Here is a 22515-nt window from a genome sequence, read left to right as displayed (position 1 = left end):
GAAGCTGCCATACTCCCTCTCTATGGTAGAAAGGACACTGAGCAACAAAAAAACCAAGCATCTAGTAGTACAGTAATCAAAGCCATAAAGTAGTCACAAGCTTCAGCTCACTGGAAAGCACAAAGAAATAAAAAAGAAATCCCTGCTCAACGTTGCTTGCTGACAAGGTTACTCACACCTTCCCCGTAATTGTCTCATGTCTTCTCTCTAGAGAGTCACGTAGAACATTCAGATATAGATTGGTGGCCAAACAACATACTGCACAAAGTAGAAGTACCCACATCTCTTCCAAGTTCGTGTGCTGAAGTCAGTTGCATTTCTGCAGCACTGCATGCCAGATGCAGCATTGGTTTTAGAGACTCAATACATCACTTCACTTTAGACACAGGTATCTACAGTTATTTGTGGTACAAGAAAGTGACACATTTGCACAGGTATGTTTATTTTTTCCTGTGTTTACAGTGCTTCAATTGTAATTTTAAACCAAGCACAATTTCATATCCATTTTACATACTTTACATCACAGTTCAACAACGTTAACACAATTGGATCTACTAAATCAAACAAACAAAAATGGCCATGAACATTTACACTATTTTTCTGTAAACAGGTTTGGTTTATAAACAATGGTAAATGGAATTAACACAGACCACCACGTGAAAGAGGAATGAGCTTTTCCTTAAATAAATCACTCTGTTTATAAATACTTCCATTATCTCAATATACATTTACAGACATCATTGATTAAAAGCAGATTACCTACACTGTTCTTCAAAAAGAAAATGTCTAGAGATGGACCACTGTGTGTCATATTCACCTAACATAAGAAGCAAGCATATGATTAGTAGAGTGTTAAAAGTATTACTGTACTTCAACCTCACTTCTGCTTGTTTACAACAACACGGAGAAGATTGTCATGTTAGGGAACCTTTACTTGAATTCCAGCAAGTTACAATCAATCTTGTAGTACACATACGGGTAGTACTCCTGCTGACTGAGGTTTAAGCCCGGAATATCCATAGTTGCCTGTAAATAAAGTTTTGAAACCAGTTATACAATTCAGATTCCTATTCAGAAGCAGATGAAACATTTACATGTTTTAGAAGCAAATAAGCCAGACAAAACCCCAAGCTTAAATTTTCATGTTCAAGTAACTGTTTAAGCCACAAAGTTAGAGCTTTGACAAATGAATCACAGTATTTTTGAAAGTGAAATATGTTTCCTCAAAACCCGACTAGTTTTGTAGCGATAATTTGTATCTGTTGCCGCAGTAAACACACCACTACTAAAAGGAAGGAAAGGTACTGCAATTATGGTTTACTACTACTGAATGCTGATCATTTATGAAAAGCATGCTATAGGCTGCTGAACAATCTAAGAAGATACATGAAGTTCAGCATCTTTAACTTTTACCTTACTTGCATCACATACCCTTTCCCCAAAAAAACCTGAAAATTCTTGTAATAAATATAATGTTAAAAAATATGGTTTTTTATCCTTTTAAATTCAGCTAAAAACTCATCATCTGGTGTATCTTTAGTTAATCTTTAACTAAGTACAGCTTTCCAACACAAAACAAATTAGTAGAATAAGCCTCCCAGCAAACCAGTTTTAAACAGATAGAATAGCTTCTACAGATAGAAAGGATTACTCCATCTTGAATTAATTCAGCCTCCTTCAGCAGAGGACAAGTATGTTAACTTAAAAACAAAGAGCAATGCAACCAAAACAAAAGAAAAAAAGGTGGTTTCAGTATTAAGACCACTGCTCCCATGGACTGTAGACAATTTATGTATCCTTTCTGGGCTCAAAAAAAAAGTATTAAAGTATTAATGTATTAAAGTGTTCAGGTTCCTTAAGCCTAGTTTCAGATCAAAACGAACTTTGAATTCTTTGAAGGCAAGAACACGTATGCAGTCTGTAAGACATCTTTCCATCCATAGGAGGAAAAAAATGCAACAAGAAGAAGTTACATGAGACTTTTATACCAGACAGCTCAAAGACACCAGCTGCCACTTTAAATACTATTTGCTTTGCAGAAATGTAAAACACAAGTAGCTTTTTCATAAGGACACATAATTTTCTGTACTGTGAGAGAATGATGGAGACTATGAAAAGGTATAGTTTTTCCTAATAAAGCCAACTGACCTTTTTTTTTCAGATAAAACTTAATATTGAAAAATACTTACATCAATGATAGCTGCTGCACTGCTGTCAAGGTGTTTGTATAAGTCATACAAAACCTCCCTCAGTTTCTTCATCGTTTTCTTATTAGGCTGAAGCAGCATCGCCTGGAAGTTAACTGGCAAACCATACCTGAGGAAGTCAAGCAGAAAAATATGAATATACTGAAATAAGCCTTCCTTTATCTTTTAAAGCAGAAACAGTCCTGTTGCTGAAGAGGAAATTCTGCTCATTTTCATTTTTCCAGGACCATTCTGTTTCTACAAATTGAAAGGCATCAATAAAGCAGAATTACTCTGTCCAAGTTTAAAATAGCAAAGCAGAAGTCTAAATGCTTTTAAAATAATTTTAAATCTTGAATACTTAGCATAATTCTCAAATTTACCTGAAGCCTCGGACTGTTTTCAACATTCCAATAAGTTTACTTGCAAGACTTGGTTTATACCACTAGGTGGAGAATCTAGTCTCTCATCAATTCTCCTTTCTAGGTGTTTGCCAACCTCCAAACATTTGCCAACCTCCAAACCAAGCTCAGCTTTCTTCTGTAATGAAGTGTGTCCCCAAAATAAGCCCATAGCATTACGAAACAGGCCAGAATGCAAGTTAATGTGATTTTTTTACTTCTTTTTCTCCTCTGGTCATCTCCTTTACAATAATTCATCAGAAAAACTAAAATAAAATCCCAAAAAAATTCACCTTGCCTTTTTCTCACTACGGCAGAAGTCCTTTCAACTGTAAAACAATCTTTCTTTCCTTCTGCAAAACAACTGTATCTGTTTTTAAGTCAAGTTAGTAACTATCATTCTGGATAGATGTGAAGAAAAACTCAAAAAATTTATAGCTAGAATATAGAACCATTTAATATTGAAAAGTTAGGACTACAAAATCCTTTTCCTTCAAAACATGACTTTCAAAGTATACATTTCAAGGTGTCAAGCTATATTACTCACAGCCTAAATAATTTTTACTCTAACTTCCTCACATTACCCACTTGGAGATGTACTAAGGTTTGGGTTTTTTTACAAGGTGCTCATAAAGCAAGCTAAGAATCACTAGAAATGCCTTGCTACAACTTACAGACTAACTTACTTGTAAAGCACTGGTGGAAAGAGTATTTAAGGGGCAAGATACAGAACTATCGTAAATATTCGACCATCTGACAACATGAGCTATTGCCATCAGCTGTTCTTACTGCCTTACTTCTAGTGTCCTCCTCAGAGGAGGAGTGGCACCCATATATCCAAACCCAAGTGAGATGTAAATTCTTACAAAGTCTAGGAAGAAAAGCCCTGTTTGGGCTTCATTACTCTTGCCTGGTTACCTTAAAACAGATTCAACAAAAACTCGTAGTGCTTTCACGTGAATCCATGCAATGAAAGCTTCACTGAAATTCACTTTCAGCCACCGAACCAAAGGCCCCTGTGAAAAAACATGAAAAACAAACCAAGTTATTCAAATGTCAGAAAAAGATTCATCCCATGAATAAGGTTTGAGCAGATATTCAATATCTGTACCATGATAACAGAAAAGACAATTTGAAGGCAGGTCCACTATGGACATAATGGCTGAAGGGTTTTTCGATACTAAGTTAAGAGAAATGTAATGACACCATCTTGGATGTCATGGGCTAACTATATTAAGGAACACCTGGGCAATATCTGATTATTTCATTCAAATACTTCTCCATTTTCAAACTTCATATACTATCAGCTGCAATATCAGCATTTGGTTCAACACAGTGAGAAGCTTTCGTGCTACAGGAAACTCAATCACCCCTGAGGAGATCAGCCAGGTGCCAGGCTGACCTGTCACATCATCTTTGTAATGCTTTCTCAGAATCACAAGTTCATTAAATTGTTATGTAGCAATAACAAATCTTGTATGTCTCATGTTCCTGTAATGACTAGTTTACACAGACTTACAAACTGTTTCTTTTTGTCAGTTGACAGTCTATTCATTTCTTCTTTATCTGCCTTCATCTCTTCTTCATTATACTGGAAGTCACGGACCATAAATCTGCATTTGGAAGTAAGTAAAATCAGAAGAGGATATCTAAAGATCCTTCAAAGCACAAAACACAAAATAAGCCTTACTTATATTCTCTGGCTTTATGCTTGAAGTCATCCACTGCCTTCCTGAACAAGGTGACGTTACAAAGGTAACTATCTTGATCCTCAAAGAGTACACTAGAGAAAAGACAAGCATTAGAGTTAATAACGTTCAAGTCACCACAGATCTTACATACAGCAGCTTAAGTTGTACTTTATTGCTACAAGGCAAGAGCATAAATGTAGATAATCATACAGGATTAGTTAAACACCTTATACAACTTTAGCAACTCCTCTTAATTACTTCCTTTGTAAAGGACAGCAGTTTTCATTTCACATTCAGAGATTTCACCACTCAGAAACACCTCAGAAACCTCATACACATCTAGATATTTTTTCAAGTTTAAATTATTTTACAGAAAAAGGAACTAAAGCTGGTTTAATACTGAAAGGTTTCAACCACAGAATTCTTATAAATGCGTATTTTTAAAGAAAAAGGAAATATATTTAAAACAGAAAGAAACACAAATTAAAAAGACATAGGTTGGTAAGAAAAAGTGTTTCTAAGGCTATGAAGAAGATACTTAGATTTACTGTTTTATAGTTCAAGATAACACGGTTTGTCTTGAGACTTTGCCTGAAGAGATCCTCAATGTCATACTGTCTTCAACACAAGCATTATCCAACAATTTTACAAGTCACCTCTTCTTAAGCTATTGCTAGGTCATGGCTTCCCAGTACTTAAATAAGAATCATTAGCAGATCTCCCACTAGGCTTAAGTTGATCCAACTCAACTAAGAGGTTATCCAGAACAAGTTCAGATTTTGTACTGGCATACAGATGGCAATATGAGATCTGTCTAATCAAAACCTCATTCTCTCAATTAAAATTCACAATACAGCAATGCTTTATGCTACATGTTGACTTTATTGTCCATGGGGTTACAAGATTGCTAAAATGCCTTAATAGTGTTATAAAATCCTGGCCTCAGCCTTGCTCACCACAGACACCGAGCACCAGCTAAGCACTGAGGACCTCTGTTAGCTCCAAAGAGACAAGTTATTCATCTCTGCACACAGTAAAACCATCTACACTTCCAGTTCTTCACTCTTTACAGTTTTGGTTCAAAGAGTACATGTACCTTTCTTCAGTTCCTCTGAATACAGGCATAAAGCTCACAGGCTAGCAGCTAGCATTTGCTGCAAAAGCCCACTTTGTGCTAGTTTGAAAGCTGAATGCGCCTGACCCAAACCAGGTTAACTTTTTAATTCTTTTACTCTTCCCACACTAGTTAGTTTGATAACTTTGCTAACCCTGGAGTTGGAGACCCTTTGAATTTTTCCTCAACTACAATACAATTAAGATTGATCAGGTAAAGCTATAAAGCTAGACATTTTGACAAGTTTTTAATTGATCTTTAAAATTCAAAGTCACTACAGATAAAAACACTTATAAAATACAGCACATACAAATACGAGATCTAGCATTTCACAACTTACTTGCTGGAACGTGGTACAACCATCTCTGCTAGGGTTTCATACTGCTTAACCCAGTCATTATAATTTAACCTAGAGAATAGAAGGGTTATGCTTTTAGTACTGTAGTAAGAAAAAAATCATGGATCAGGGTTTGTTTAAACAGTAATAACATTTAATCCCCACATCTTTCAACCAGGTGTAGGTTGTCAGAAACACACAACACATCAGGGACATTCCTCCTTACGCTGTTCTTAAGATTACTGCTAAATAAACTATAACGACAGCAGAAGTAGCATATTTTGTCTTCAGTTTTCATATAGAAGTGTAGCATTTTTTAAACCAAAGAATGATGAAATTAGTCATCATTAAGCCCAGATCTCAGAGGGTCAAATAGATTTAACTGTCAAGATTTATCAAAAACTCTTTACGTATCTGTGCTTTTCTGAGTTACTAATAGGAATCTTTTTCCACAATTCCAAATTCTAAATTTCCACAATTCCCTAGAGTTCTGCACTTGCCTGAAGGAATATAGAATTTTGAAAACCTTGCCTTTGTGTAGTTGGTGAAGAGGTTCCACCCTTTCAACACCAAAACCAATTCAAAGGTAAAAAAAAAATAACAGTTGAGATATAGTAGCCACGTGTCTTCTGCTAAAGCCACTGTAAAACTTTTGCCCTCAATATGACAGACTTCACGTGATAACCAGCTTACTGGACAACTTTACAAGTTAGGTCTCTTTGTTTCCAGCTTCAGAAAGCCAGTCTACTGCCATTTTCTTGTTTTACAAGAGACTTAAGGACATCTGTATCACCACTTTCCTTGGCCAGGGAAAAAGGTGAGTTCGCTACTGTTAAAACACTTCAGATAGAACAACCTTTGACATGACATGAGCAGTGCTTCATTGCTAGAGACTTTGATAAGTAAAAAGCAGCGCTCTGGCAATCTGAAAAATGCAGAGCAAAGAAGTAAATAGTTCACTTTGCTCTCAAGTAGTGAAAGCCCACACAGTCCTAACCAGGATAATTCAATCATTAAACTCCTAATGTAAAACAAGTCACAGTTTTATTCAGTACTTATTTTCATAAGGCTGTCTTCTGCAACATGACTAACCATGGCTAGTATTAAATGAGACGTAAGTCTAATCTCAATATCTTAAAAAACTAAAGAGCACTCAGAATTCCTTACGATGAGTACTTGTGAGCAATGAAATACAGGTACACGGGGTCACTTGCCTCTACTAAGCATCCAGAATTTTGTGTTAGTTGATCCAGGATAACCTCAAATTCAGATGTCCCTTCTTACAGTATTATAGAGCTGTGGGATCTATTATTTGATTTCAATTTCTTATTTTACTCTGCTCCCAGGACCAACAAACTTACTTTGGTACAATCACTAATAATGTGACCAAATATTCTGAATCGAGTACAAAGTCCTCCTTCTTCACAATATCAGCGAGACTTCTGGTTAGCAAGCTTCCCCTGCAGAGAAATAAAGGCAGGCAGAATAAATATGTGTTTAAGAACTTAATCCATTTAAAACTTTCAAAAATATACTTTATTTAAACATTAACTACTAGCAGAGGAAACAAAATGTCCATGCACGCATTTTATGAGTTACCGTCTAAAGTCACTGAAAGTTTATCAGTAGCTTCACTGCTGACGTGTCATTTCCATAGTTCAAATACCTCATACACTTAAGAAGCCAAGTTCTCTTTTACAGAATCACAGAATGGCAGGGCTTGGAAGGGACTTCTGTTTCTTTTAAAAACAGGAACCATTAATTGTGAAGTCTCAGAGTTACAATCAGCCCAGCACAGAACTACATACAGAACCCAAATAAAAAAATTAAAGCAGCAAGTCACCTCATATTCCTACAAGACTAAGAGTATACACAGATTTAATGGGGCTTAGCTGAAAAATTACCATGGTTGGCTCGCTCCTACAATGGCTATCATTACTATGACCCATGGCTGTGAATCAGTCAACAAGCTTGCATCATTAACTGTAATAGTAGGGTTGGGTCAAATTAATCAGCCATGTTCACAAAGAAGAACTATTGTACCTCAACTGTACTTCAGATAACCATCATACATATAAGACACAACAGCACATAGTCTTTGTTTAATTTGTTATCTGCATTTATGCAATAGTATAAATGAGGGAAGAAAGTAGTGATCTTAATATGCTTGAAGTATAAATTGAATGAAGGGAAAGACTTCCGTGTTTAGACAGGCACCTAAGTAGCAGTGTTACACTTGAACAGTAAGCTTCTCTCAACAACTCCAGCAATCTATACTACTTGTACATTTGTGTATTTCATAGTTGCTTATCAATCACAAGTGAGCTATTGTCAGCAAGTCAGCTGGTAATAAACATTCTTATGACACCTGCTATTCAAGATTGATAAAACTCAAAAATACATTAAGCTTAGAGCCTCACACATGAAATTTTCATGGTTAGATAACTTTCCTGAGCTACATTAGCAAAAAATAATGTGACTTACGCATTCTTTCTTTCCAAATTCTGAAGGTTCCCTTTCAGATTATTGTATGCTGAGGCTCTTGCTTTCAGATCATTGTCAATTTGGTTTACTCCCTTAAAGAGAAAAAGGAAAAGAACACTGACTAAAGGTCTAGAATAGTTTTCAAATGACTTCTCAATTTCAAAGCTCAGATCTGTCAAAAAGAACTTAATAAAAAACACAAGTTAAAATGTTTACTTCTCTGGTGCTTAACAAAGTTCACTGAAAACTCAGAAAATGCTAAGTTAGAGTTTCTTTAAAAGAAAATCAACCAATAATAAAAGTTACACATCTTCTGCTATCAACTGGACATACTACTGCATCCAGCTCATCACTACTCCTTCACCTTGAGGCTACCACCCTCCATCTCAGCTGACAGAAGAGACGATTTGAAGTTTATGTTCCTACTACGATAGAAGCACACTTGTGAACACTGGGTACTACCTCCTCTGGCTGTTACCTCACTCTTCATTACATTTTTCCCTCATTAGAGTTTCGGTAACAAGAACAATTGTGTAGTTTTACGAGTAGCTGATCAATAATTAAGTAACACAAAGCATTAATGCTTTGTATCATCTACAACTTATGAGGGCATTCTGTTGCCCTGTATTTGCCTACTGCATGTGGCACCTTTCCTTGAGATGAACAGTCATAGTCACTCAGAGACAGAATATCAAATGCATCATGTGCCTGATTTCAAATGGCTGTTACTATTTATAGTTTTGAATATTATTGTAATTCTGCTTTTTTTTCCCCTCTCAAACAGAGCTATTTCTCATTCTGCATGTTTGCAAAGGAAAACACAATAAATTTTATCACCATCTCCCTTCACAAAGTCAACTTTTATGCTGCTGTTTTACATTGGCAGTAACTTACAACCATAAAGAAAAAGCTCATTTATAGATACTTTCTTCATTTAGTAAAAAAATATTCTGGAATGTCTAAAGTTGCACAGGATCAGTTCCAGGGTTGACAGATAAGTAGTATTTCAGACTTGAATCCGATTTATTTCGTACAATAAATATACCTGTCAAATCAAGCAGAGGCAGCATGCTACATTTAACATCGCTGGTAGTTTTCAACCATCTTTCAAACTTTCAGATCAAAGTTCTGACTATTTTACTCAGGCTCTCACATTTGGCTTGCCATTGCTGTTCAAGCCATCTTTCTCAAATCCATCCTCCAGGATTAAATAGAATGACTAGCAAAAAGAATTCATTCTCAGCCACGTAACTCGGCAGCAAATGGAAGAACACAAAACAAGTTAAGCAACTAGTAGATCTTAAACATGTAATCATACTCTTATCAAGCATGTACCACACACACAACGATGTATGTTACAATATACTTACGAATAGCTGGATAACTGAAAGAAAGTGGCACAGTATAGGTCTGGCATTGTAATGCTGCCTGTTCCCTCTTCCACTGCTTCCTCACTATGGCAGAGGTGCCAGCACACAAAAATTTCTAAGTACCTGAATACAGCCAAGGGACTCTCCCTTTGGACTCAGGCCACTGACAAGACATTTTGTTTGCATACAATACTTCAGCTTGGGGCTCCAGAGAGGATTTTGTTTCTACAAAATAGTGACCTGTTTATCGAAACACGTAAGTTTACTTGTCTGTAGCAGGAAGAAGTTATTAAAAGCCTGAGCATTCTATCAGTTTCATTTAGCAACATGTTAACAGCTTGCAGTTTTACAGATGCAGCAGTGCTTTAAACAAAATATTCTGAACATAATACAATTTACTTTTTAATTATTTAGGGTTATTAGATTTTTTTAATGGATGTAACCTATGTAACCTTTAGCAAAGTATGTGGGACATTTCAGCATGTGTCACAAAGTACGTACCTTCACGAAAAACTTTTGTATAGTACAAGAAATGACACTAACACTATTTGAGGTGTTTTGTTGTTTTATTTGGTTGGGGGCTATTGTGGTTTTGGTTGGATTGCAGGGGAGTGCCGTTTTTGTTTTGGTTGGCGGGGGGGAGGTGTTTGTTTCTCTTTTGTTTTTTTGGTTGTTTTGGTTTTTTACAGCTAGAAGACAGCATATGGGAAATAAAAAAAAAACCAAAAAACCCCATAAAAGTCAGGAGTTACACGAGTGTCTTGTCTTCATATATTTGGACTTTTTCCCCAGAACAACAAGCTTCCTCTCCTCTCCACCTTTTCCAAGGATCAAAACCTTCAGCAACAGCCTAACTATGCATTGTTTAATGAAAAAACAGAAGTTCCATTCATCTTTTCCTAGTTGTCAATACTCTTAGATGCTCCCATTTGTAAAGTCAGTAGCCTTTTAAAAGATGACTGCCTAGACAGAAGCTTGCTATTGTGGCACTGACTGCATTTTACTGTAAACAACAATCAGCTTTGCTCCCTATTAAAATGTTAGAGAATGCAGAACCACAAATCTCAATGTCACAGCAGAGCTGTTCAAAATGTATTTGTGTTAAACTGCAAAATATTGCAACAATACAAACTACCTTTTGGTAGTAGAATCAGTGGATAACTCATAAATGTCATTGCAAAATAAGGCAAACTCATGATACCGCTAAAAAAAGTATACTCTTAACATCATGGGTCTATTTCTACCCACAGCGAAACCCAGACATTTAAATCACTTAAATAGTCACTGGCAATACATGAGTGTTATCTTGTAACTACACAACTGAGCTGTTGTACTTCAGGAGATACTGGGTTGGTGAAAATGTTGAACTAGAGCACTGAAGCTATCACGGTTGTGTCCTTGCATAACAGTCTTATGATCATAATTTCAAACACAATGACCAGATTAAGTAACAGTTCTCATTTTCAAAGCCTTTGGTATTTGCACTGGGGTTCACAACACTTCTGAAAGTTAAAAGCTGAAAAAAAAAATTAATGGATAGTTTCAGTAGATTTCCTTCTATTTTAGATGTTTCCAACACAGTTACAATTTTTCCTCAGCTGACAAACTCCTCACTGCAGTTGCCATGGATCTCATTTTGGCAAACATCAGAATATGCTGCCATAGTGAGTGAGAGGGATATAAAACCATACAGGAGAAGTAGTATCTCATCATTTGACAAGTTTTTCAAATTAACATCAACATGTCAAGAGGCTTCACAGATTTTTAATTAATGTAGCTCTATCAATTTTCCTATATCTTCATGTGACTTACAACTACTTTAGGACTCTGTCTTGGGAAAAAACTACATCAAGTCCTGTGACTTTATCTCCTAGGTGTCACTTCTGTGAACCTAAGGCAATTTAAGTCCTTTTCCTTCTCTTCTTCACTTTACAGACACACATTTGCGGCTCACAACTGAAAACCTTTTTTCAAACTATTTGAAATCAGATTACACAGTTGACCCCAAAGCTGTCCCTATAGAGGACAGGTGCAGCTAAACATGCAGAGGACTGGAAAGCCTTAATAGGATGATTTAGGCTGAACTCCAGCAGACCCATCTCTCTGCACTTAGTGTCTAGTCTAATAACTCAATGGAGTCCCTAAATTAGATGAAGAATGTCATCTGGTTATTGAAAGTTTAAGTTCTGGAGTACAAGTCTGCTGCAAGCAAGATGACTTTATCTGGCAAACTCCAGGACACAGGATATCATGCACTGAAACCTTGATAATATTTCAGTAAAGGATATATCCATGTTCTTTGCTGTTTTTTCAGAAAACTTAATTGCTACAAAACACAAGTTCTATAAGGGCAAAAGCTAAGTTCCCAAAAGTACACAAAATGTGGCTGAAGGGTTTGTTTTTTTTTTTCCTTTTCAACTCAGTGACATTCACTCCTATTCTAAGGCCAAATTAAAGGAAAAGAACTTTTCAATAACTTCTTTGATAAGACTTAGGGAAACCACCTCATCTTGTTTTCTTAGATCCTCCTCTATCCCTTTTCCCCCACCAAATTTCTCTTCTCCCAACTTACATTTCATGCTTATACAATTTGACAGGTAAACAGTTGAGTGCTTCATTTTGGTACCTTTTTCTTCTGAAGGAAAAGCTTATGTACTTGAGGTAGTGTTAGATATTAAGTTTATTATTTGACATCTGTGGGATATTTTTAATTGTAAAAGTCGTAAGGCAGGCAGTCTTCCTCCTACAAAACTCCATGCTGCAGATGTTTTCCAGGAATAGTTACGAAGTGTAATTTGTGCAATTAATTTAAGACACAGTGATAGCCCCAAAGAAAACACCAAAATGAAAAGCATTACTTACATTCTCAGCCAGCTATGTACCACATATTAAGACTTTGTAATCTCTGCAAAAATTTGAAACTAATCATTTCAGGAAAGAAACCAATATCTAGAGAATCTGCTGCTACATCAAAGCATGAGTCTGCCAGCACTTACCCCTATCCACACCTGAGATGTACTTCCCACATATTCATTAACAAAGACTATCTCTATAGTACCCAGAGCAGCTTATCGTTATGCATTTTACTGACAGAGATTGTTCCAAGAGCTGGTTTTCAGATTACTTTTGGAAAAAAAAAAACAAAAAACAAAAAACCAAAAAACAAAACAAGCCTGAAAATGCTGGGCAGATATTGAAGGACAGCTTACAGAGACCCTATCCATGCTCACAGCAAGTACAAACCAAATGAAACTCCTGAAGCATGAAAAACTTTAACAAGGTAAAGTGGAGGAAAGCCCAGGAAAACAAGCTTTCCTTACATTTAACACTGAAGGCTTATTTCTCCCCTCACTGAGTGCCACAGCTTTCTTAAGGTAAACAAGTTCCCTGGCTCCCTGATAACAGCCCACAAAGTTTGAGAACATCAGACAATTGGCATGCTGTGGCAAATTTTGAACTTAACAAATAGCTAGCAAATGATGTCTCTGAACTCAGTGACCTTAGGAAACAAAAGCCAGCAATGACAGCACTATGGTACTCAGGGAACCTTCTCCAAATCCCTTCCCCATCCTAACATGCTTCTTTGGTTACTAAAACACAGACACTGCTACTAGGTTCACTACTACTGTTATCAAAGTTACATGAAGCTAACAAAAATAGACAAACATCTTTGAGTATCAAATTTTTGTGTGTAAATATCTCAAGTTCAGGTAGGAAAGTTTTATAAAACAAAGTATCTTACCTTTGCAATAATCTCTGAAATATTCTTCAAGGACTGCTTGATTGGGTATTTGGCCATATCCCACTGGAATCTTGTTATATAGGTGACCAGATCAACTAAAATTTTAAAGAACAACTTTAAGATAGACAATAAAAAGCCTGATGTGCTTTACTCCACTTAGGATTGCAGTAACAGAAGAGAACTGTAACTGACTGTTTGTGGATCCTGTTGCTTAAGGAATTTGAAAATCAATAATGAAGTTGTAAGCTATCCATGACCTTGGCCTTCAGGTACTGGTTTCTCCACCTCTTAGTAGTAGACCTCTAAATGGGTCTACTACTATGTCCATGACTGGACTTCTCCAGGACTGGAGAAGTACAGACAAGACCAACTATTTTTTGTTTTGTGTGAAAATAGGTAGAGGAAGGGAGGGTTACAGTGGAAAAAAAGAAGGAAAAGATTATGTGGCTCACCTGAAGTATGAGTTTTGTAAAGCTATGAGAGAGACTACTCCAAGCCCCTATCTAAGAATAACTGCGTTCATTATGACCACCACACTTGTCTTCATGTTAATTCAGTCACATTGGCATCTCTTGCATCAATGCAAGTTGTGTTAAATTTTATGAAATGACTTTGAAAACAAATTGTTGATATAGAGATCACCGTAGCTTTACTTTACTAAAATAGACAAATATTTCCATGAGACAACTTCTTTTATAAAGGCATTCTATCATAATTTGAGAACAACTCACTATTCCATCACAGTTCACATAAAATCATACCTACTCAGATGACAGTCTAACACAAAGCATATTCACAGTAACGTTTACAGTAATAGTAATTTTTATGTTCCACCAGAGACCAGTGACAAAATGCATCCCTAAAGGATCAAAACGTTTCTCTGAGTATTTAATACGCAGATCTAATTTCTTGCCATTCTGGATCTTATTAATTTGTTTCATGGCTTGTGGCTCATGGGAAAAAGTACTTCCCACGTCTAATCTAGGCTTTCAGAATGTCACACAGAGAAGCAGCATTCAGTACATTTCAGGATCACTGCTTTCCCTCCTACATTTCTAGGACATGCATATCATGGTTAACACTTTTACCTCCATTAGCCAGAAGATTCTCTTGAACTTTATCTTTACTGTCTTCTAGAACATCAGCCATATACTGGGCCACTTTCTTTACAACACTGAGAAACAGAAGATAAATATATTAAAAAAACCACCAACTTCCTATTTTGAAAAATATAATTTATTAAACTGATCTGAAATTGTCTGAGACTGAATCAAAAAAGGATAGTTGACTGCTTTACATGCAAGCTTTCCAAGAGTACAAACTGAGCTCAGTATATAGAGATCAACTTCTCGAATACATGCCAGAACTGTATTTAAATCCCTCTCTAGCGTTGCTACTCATCAGTTCTCAGAAGGTGAGACTTCTTCACTCATCTCAAGATAAAAGAAGCTGATTTCAGGTGTAATCTTGCTATATTCCAGTCTTTTTTTTAAGTCTGTGGTATTTTCAAAATACTAAGCCCTTTCTAAAAATAGATAGCAAGGTAGAAATCATCAATATCCAAATTAAACACAGGGCAGTGAAACACCAAAGAAAACCAAAAAGCCCTAAGCCCTCATGAGATCTGATGCTCAATACCTGCCTTCTTCACTAGAAAAGCTATGTTTGATATTACTCACTTGTGCCATGCCAAGTAGTTTCCTTTTCTACATAAAAACAACTGCTTAACACTTCCCTCCTTGAAACAAAAGATGGCTCCACAAGCTCTGGTTATGGGAAATTGTTTCATTTGATCAATGTCACTTTCAAAGGACCACTATTTTATTCAAAATGAATAGGTTCTGCAGTTTAATATTAAAGCTGTTAATCACCTCTGTGGATTAGGAAACAATGTGGTTATCTTCTGAAAAGTCTGTAAATAGTACTCTAACTTACTAAAAGAACAGTTTTTCCTCCATTTCATCATCACTTCCTGTAGCTGTCAGGCTCAATTTTCAAAAGTTGTCTAGGACCTGGCAGCACACATCTCTAGAGAGAACCACCCTTCACCAATGCATAAGATCCCACTATTCAGCAAGAAGTTCAGATATTGTGCTTTTTCAGTTACAGATACTAGGAAAACCAGTAGCTTAGCTTTCTGAAATCTTAGCTTGCTGACAGTCTGCAAGTGATCATTATGAAACCAAAAAAAAAGCTGGAAATCACTTGTGTATTATTAGCACTCAATAAACCATCACATCATTATTCTAATATTCTGCATGCTAGTAAAAAACCATCCTGTTACCCTTCCACAAACGCATCCAGTTTAGCCAGCTCATCCGACAAACCAACCAAAACATCCAGTGTGCCAACCTAAAAGGGAAGATCAAAATGCATTAGTAATAGTATAAAAAGACAAATGAAAGAACAATGAAAGCTACATCTCCAGAACAGGTAGCTTTGCAGAAGTACAGAAAATCTTGTAGTCTAACACTTTTGTAACATGCTTCACACTGAAAAGCTCAGTGTGACTACCACTACTCTAACAGAAGAAAGTTACTTCTGGACAGGGGAAAAGCAGTAGCTGTTTGACTGTATTTTAGTTCAAGCCTTTTCACAACATCTCAGCCAGAAATCAAAGAGAAGATAATTCAGAAGTAAACAAATAGAAAACAAAACAAAAAACCACACACAAAAAAAAAAAATCCCAAAAGATAACAGAAAACCAAGGGAAACCATATCATCTGAATACTCAGAGTACAATTTTCCCTTTTCCTTCTAATTTTCTTCTCCAGTTAATTGCTAGCAGTATGAAGTCAAGACTATTATCCATGGAAAAACTGCTGTATTAGCTGAAAAGAATGAATCTGGATGAACTTCTAAAACTTCAAGTGAAGAAGCTTTAACTTAGAATTTCAGAAAAAAAGATCACAAAATCATCAAAAGAAGTCAGCTGTTCTCTCTAAAAAGTCTGCAAGTATTCCTCATCTACAGCTTTAGTCTGAAGAAAGAAAGATTACATTAATCAGACATACCTCTTAGGACATGACATGAGGCTTACATACCTTCAAGTCTGGAATATTGAACTTGGAATTAGTAGAAAGATTGTTACTTTTTGTAGTTGCTGCATGTAGTTTCTCCCATGTCTGTTGACAGGTTTTTTCCCCAGGAGCAGAAATCAGCCAGAATTCAGTCATTTTTGTGTCTTTATCTTGATGCTTTCTGCTTCTGAAGCTAGAGGGAAGATGCTAGTAGAAGTGAGAGGAGGGATAAAGAGTATCTGCCATTAGTTCAGGATTCAAAGCTTCGCCTAAAGAAAAACATCTCATTCTATGTTACAGTGGCTGGAATTGCACTTCAGTAAGAGATTTTACCATGAGTGTCACACGGTTCCAAATTAATTTTTTCCTATCTTCAAAATCACATTTGCACAGTTGGAAAGTCTTTTTAAACTGCTCATCCTGCAAGTTCAAGTGGGCTGAGTTTGCAACATTACCATTTTTCAATTCCACAAAAAAGAGAAGCAAACACTCTAACTGAAAATAAATCCAATAAACCAAGACTAATAATACTTCCACAACGGTATACATTTTCCAGCATCTGTACAACAGATAACTTTTTCTGAGCATATAATCTGATGTTATAGCTTTTCCAATCACTTTTCAGATTAGGTCAGTGTTTTAAAGTGAATAAATGCCTAAAAAATATTTAAATGTGATAAACTTAGTTTATTCTTTCAAGCAAAGAAGGCTCTCCTACTAGCTAAAAATTTCAACACAAATGCAGACACTTTCTAGTCTTGGTATCTCCATTGTCATTGCAGACTTTCAATAACATGACACATACTGGCATTAGTCAAGAGAGTATTAGTACTAAACACAAATTATGTTGAGCTATTTTGCAAACAAGCTCTAGAAGTTGGAGTATATACATTCTTCTGTCACTAAGAAACAGAACAAGCTGGTAGAGAGTTACTGGATTTTTTTAATAAGGGAGTGAAGAAAAAAAAAATCAAAGCACGCCTTGACAGAATCTAAATGTCAAATTTTGGTATCTGCAGTGTCTCTGTAGCAGCTTTGAAAGAGTAAAGACTAACCTAGATTTCATAATGAGCACAGACCAGAGCACTCAATTTTGAGAATCAAATACTGTATTTGTAAGACACAGTAGCAAAACAAGACACATAAGTCCTTCATCTGGGTAATCATTCTATGGTCAACTAGCTATCAAGGGTGTTGAAGTTACAGATGGCCTAAAGAAAGGCCTGTTGGCTGATTCATTTGCTCAGCTGCTCAAGCATAAAGCTCAAGTGAGTTTACCAACCATTAAACTAATATTAGGAAGCACATCTTGTCACTGCCATAACATCCATCCTCCTTCAATTAAGGGAACTTGTTTGTACAAGAACTGTATGACATGTAGTTATTGAGGCTCCCGATACTGCACACTCCGTGATGTCTGACACTGCATTGCCAGGTAGTAGCACAGCAGTGCTATAATCCTAAACACAGAGATACTTGAAAAATCAGAATAATCTAAGACCAAACATGTATCTCGCTCCACAGGGGCTTGTCCAGCCTGAGCCAGCCCAGTTCTGGGTACTCTCCTGTGTTGGGCTTGTGCACCTGCACAGCTGTTTTTTATTCAATAGCAGAAAGTCAAAGGCCTGGAAGTTATCTGTGCTCTCTTCACTGGCACTACTCACTCTTCTCTCCTAACATGTTGCCAAAGCAGGCTGGAAGAACAAGGGATAAGGAGTTCTTTTGCTTCTGGAAACAGGACAGGTGAGAAAAGGGGTGCTACCTGTCAGAATGATGAGTGAAAACACTAGGTCTACTTCTTCCCTCCTGTGATAGCCTTGACTACTGGGGGAAAGGCTACAAGAGCAGAATCAGAGGGGTGAAACCCAAGCCAATAGCCCCTCAGGCATCACTGGCCCCTCATGCTCAAAAGTGCACACTGTATTGATGATTTTGGTATTGGAAGGTACCATGAAAAATCAAAGCAATGTCAGTCATCACTATGTTACAGGGCTTCTATGTTTAGGGAAGGACAAACTGGATTCTCTCACATTACAGGCTTCCACAGGAGGTCTACTAATTACCAGTTATTTGGAACAAAACAACATTTCCTTTTGTTCACCCTATTTTGATGCATTATGTTCCTTAACACACACCAAAATCACTGCACATGTTTTACTTCACTGGACTGAACTCTGACTCTATGAAAGATATGGACAAGCTTACAGTAAACTCCACCCATGCAGGAAGACACCAGCTGTCACACACACTCAAAATGTTGAACCTTTAAATTGTTTTTTGTTTGGATTTGACTAGAGTAGGAGAGGCTTTGGAATTAAATGTTAGTGTGCAAATATCCAAGTGAAAGAAAGAGGAGCCATAACATAGAAATCTGTAATTCTCTGCAGTAAGACAGATGGCACATTGCATTTTCATTGTCTCCACTAAAACCTAAATAGCCCCTAAAGAATATGTACAAAGTTTCCAGAGATTAGATCATTTAAGGAAACAGTTACAGGTTTACAATGACACAGTCTCACTCCCTGCAATACAGATTGGGAGAATCGGCTCACCCTTATAAAACTAAACATCTTTTCCTGGGAGGGAGGGACTCTTTAACAGACCCATTGCAAATGATTGCTTTCAACAAGTAAAGTTCTCCAATGTTTCAAAGTTAGTTTTCAAAGAGCAACTGTTTACACTCCAAATGATGACTACAAGTGTACCACAAACAAGCCTGAAGTTACAAACATCTGGACAGATTTCCAGCAAATCTTTTTGCAAGCTTATAAGACAGGGTTTTTTTTTTTTCTACTAGTCAAAGTGAAGAGTCACAGGTGGAACAGTTGCAGCTCCCAGAAATAGTTAAGCTAGTGCACTTCCCTTCATTCTCCACCATTTTTGTCCATGTAGCTGGTTTTCCTGAAGCTCTGTTCCATTTCTAATAGCCATGGGAAGCAAGACAATTCTCCCTTTCACGTATCTATCTGATGGAGGCATTGTCAAATATATACAAGGGAAAAAAGCTTGGTAGAAGAATTTTAAATGTTTGTGTGTTTGTTTTATGTGAGGGGAGTGAAGTTTGAAATCAGAATTTTGGGAAATAAAAAAAGAAGTAAAAAAAAAAAAAAGTGCTACAGAATGATAAAAACCAGAAACAAATTCTAGTCCCCCAAAAAACCCATACTGACTCACTGTAAAATGAAAACTGTGAAATTTAAGGAGAAAGATCACAGAATAAACCAGGAAATACGAATGTTCAAATAAAATCTAGAAGCAGCAGTAAGAATGGACCAGTGAACTGTTTTTTATACCATGTTCCTCTATGATTAGCACTTTTTTTGTAATGTATTACTGAACAGAATTTGTCATAGCATACTTTCACCTAACTGCTGTGAGCTATTTTTGCCAATTCAATTGTTTGATGTGCACTCTTAAGAGAAGAAATATTCATAAAGGGTTATGCACATACCTAAACAAATGGTCTACAACACAAAAATTATCAATCTAAAAGTATCCAAAACACAAGTAAAGGTAATCAAGCTAATGTTTTCAAGGCGGTGTTTTTCCCAAACATTGTCCATTCAGTACCCCAGCACACTATGATACTGAACAGAAACTACAGTTCTAGTTCTGCTGAATGGGGGTAAAGCCTCCCATTGAGTGAAAGTTTCCAAGATGCCATTGTCAGCATTTTTCTGACCAACAAAAACTGTGTGCTACATAAATTAAAAAATAAAAAATAAGAAAATCAACAAAAAAATAAATCAGTAAAATGAGAAACAAAAATTTATACAAGAATCTCTCTATGCACCATGCTAAACCAAAGGTTAGAACTTCTAGGAACAGGTTCTGACTTTGCAGCTTTATATTACACTGAGCTACCTTGATACTTACTATCACCCACAGGTCATGACATTACTATTTAACAGCAAATTACAAAAAAAAAAAAAAAGCTTACCCTGCAAGACAAGTAGGTGCTTTAACCCATCTTTACCCTGTTTGGTATTCACAAAGAATGCAAGTTCTCATTTATAAGGGCTTAACATTAGAAATTCCTTTGAATACACTTTTCTCATTTTAGAGTCAACATCTAGGCAGCATCCCATCTATAAAATTCTTGAAATATTTCATTCCTTGAAGCTCTCCTCTAGAGTATCTGTCTGTGAATCCTAAACTAATGCCCAAAACAAGTTTGATATGTCATTTTGCATTACTATCCATCACTTATACTGCTTAATTTCTATGTTATTAGAGAAATGGATTTCCAAATAAAACGTTTTCAGGCAGTACACCATATTATAACCTAAGCAATAAAACCACTAAATAGCTGTTTCAGTGCTGCATCTGGAAAAACATATAGTTATGTCAAAACAGAATCTCAGCTAAGATACTTTGCATTGCATTTTCCACAAGCAGCAAGGCTAGGGGAAGTAACAATTGTTCACTCTTTCCTATTTAGCTCCACAGTAAAACTCAAGTCTACTAACATGACTTAGAAGTCTCCCAACGTCTCCCACTAAGTTCCTACGATATTATTTCTTCGAGCTCACACTCCGAAATCACTTCTGTTGCTTGGCCTTCGCTTCCTGTACATTTCATAACCAGAAGTGGCCAAGAAGAGGAAGCCAGAGCTACGCCCGGGAAGATTTCACAACGTGGAGTTTTCATGCCTTGTGCAGCTGCAGTCTGAGGCTAGCACACGGATCGGGGAGGGCCGACTTCACCCACCACCCCCTCATCCAGAGCCGCTGATCTGGATCACAGAGATTAGAAGACAGTTCCCATAACGCGGGCAGGCAGCAGCAGCCCCGGCAGCCACCGCCGCAGGGTTTCGGGACTGCGCTTTCGTTTCACCCTCCCAGAATAAAAACTCCACGGCGACTACCTCACTCCCGGCGCGGCGACGGCAGGGCAGCCCCAAAGCCCGGCTGCCCCCAGAGCGGCGCGGAGGCCTGTCAGAGCTACCAAGAGGCACGGTAGCGGCGGACAGGCCCCCGCGGTACCGACGGGCCCGGCCGGCATTGCCCTTCACGCCAGGCCCAGTGAGGCCCGCCGCCGGGGGAGGCCGGAGCGCTACACTAGCCGCTCGGCGCCGGGACCGGGGCCTGGCCCTGGCCGCAGTTTGCCCGCCTGCCCGCCCTCCTCCCCGGCGGCGGCCCCGCCGGCGGCGTTTACCCGTCAGTGCTCCATCCCCCGCCGGCAGCCGCCGCCGCGCGCCGCCCGCACACCCGCCAGCCGGTCACGTGACGCGCCGGATCAGCTGACACCGCCGCAGCGGCGGTCACGGGACGGCGGGGGGGGGCGGGGGCGCCTGAGGCACTGCTGACGTCACGGCGCAGCGACTGACGGGTCTTCCGGGGCGCACGCGGCCCTAGGGCCGCCGGTTCGAGACCCGCCCAGGGCAGACTGCGTGCTGCCGTCCGTGTGGGCTCCACTGCCGTCATTCGGCACGCTGAGCCGGGCGTCCCGCGGCGGCCACGCCGACTGCGGGCACCGTCACCCCCAGCGGCTGCTCAGCAGTAGAACCCCACAGGCTTCGGCCGCCTCTGGTTAATCTGGGGTTAAACAGGGAATTTGTGGGAAAACCACACGTAGATCCGAACGGACTCCTTCGTCACCAGGAAGCAGATGCTGTTGAGAAGGCTTCACACGATTTTGCCCTTCGGGCAGAGGCGGACAGTCAGGGTTTAAAACGTGTCTGTTTGTTTTTGCCATGGTCGGCTAATTATTTTCACATCGGCTTCTGGAAAACACAAGTGTTGTAAAACGCAGTGATAGCTCAGTGATTGAAACTATCACCGTATGTGCGGTGGAGTGCTTCACTGCTGTTGATTTGCTGGGAAGGACTTGGGAAGGAAGACAGTACGCGTGCTGCTGAAGAGTGGGGGAAAACAGATTTAGAGGGAAACCTTGCCGTTTTATTTTGGCACCAACACTGCTTTTTCTTACTTCATACAGTAATTGCTAAGTGAAAAATAGCAGGTTGTAAATTGCTTTATTACTAGCAAAGTCAATTCTTTTTATTGTATGGAAATGCTGATCGTCTTAATTCACAACATTATCTGGAGAGAGCAGGAACCATATACGAAAAGCAAACTACTTTAGTTGGAAGGTTTTGGTGAACCAAACAATTTGTTCTCATTTTTCTCTTTTTCAAGTAGGCAAGAGTCAGGGCCATCCTATAGCTG

At 38.1% G+C, this 22515-nt stretch overlaps 1 protein-coding gene across 2 annotated transcripts; it reads right to left on the bottom strand.

Moving 5' to 3' along the window:
* Positions 1-425: 425 nt before the first annotated feature.
* ATP6V1C1 (ATPase H+ transporting V1 subunit C1) lies at positions 426-21592 on the bottom strand. Of its 2 annotated transcripts, none has more exons than XM_061994688.1 (13): positions 21503-21592; positions 16370-16552; positions 15610-15677; positions 14414-14499; positions 13326-13420; positions 8214-8305; positions 7091-7189; positions 5733-5801; positions 4278-4370; positions 4107-4200; positions 3506-3603; positions 2190-2316; positions 426-1026 (listed from the first exon to the last, which is right to left on the bottom strand). In XM_061994688.1, exons 2-13 carry the CDS (start codon positions 16499-16501, stop codon positions 931-933), a joined length of 1149 nt encoding a protein of 382 aa, XP_061850672.1. In that variant the 5' UTR covers positions 16502-16552; positions 21503-21592; the 3' UTR covers positions 426-930. The 2 variants fall into 2 exon arrangements, with proteins under 2 accessions (XP_061850672.1, XP_061850673.1); XM_061994689.1 differs by lacking the exon at positions 21503-21592 and adding an exon at positions 20815-21482.
* Positions 21593-22515: the final 923 nt, after the last annotated feature.

Source organism: Colius striatus, chromosome 4 (genome assembly GCF_028858725.1).
Source record: "Colius striatus isolate bColStr4 chromosome 4, bColStr4.1.hap1, whole genome shotgun sequence".
Lineage (NCBI taxonomy): Eukaryota > Metazoa > Chordata > Aves > Coliiformes > Coliidae > Colius > Colius striatus.
Note: the sequence above shows the minus strand (reverse complement) of the source record. Positions and strands in the feature narration are given on the sequence as shown.

What these genes read in the sequence shown, in the direction of transcription:
- ATP6V1C1 (XM_061994688.1), bottom strand. Translation starts at nt 16,501, where the DNA reads ATGACTGAATTCTGGCTGATTTCTGCTCCTGGGGAAAAAACCTGTCAA. An exon ending in TTTCAGAGATTATTGCAAAG is followed by an intron (nt 8,306 to 13,325) that starts GTAAGATACTTT and finishes TTTCTCTTTAAG; the next exon opens with GGAGTAAACCAAATTGACAA. An exon ending in AATTTGGAAAGAAAGAATGC is followed by an intron (nt 7,190 to 8,213) that starts GTAAGTCACATT and finishes ATTTCTCTGCAG; the next exon opens with GGGAAGCTTGCTAACCAGAA.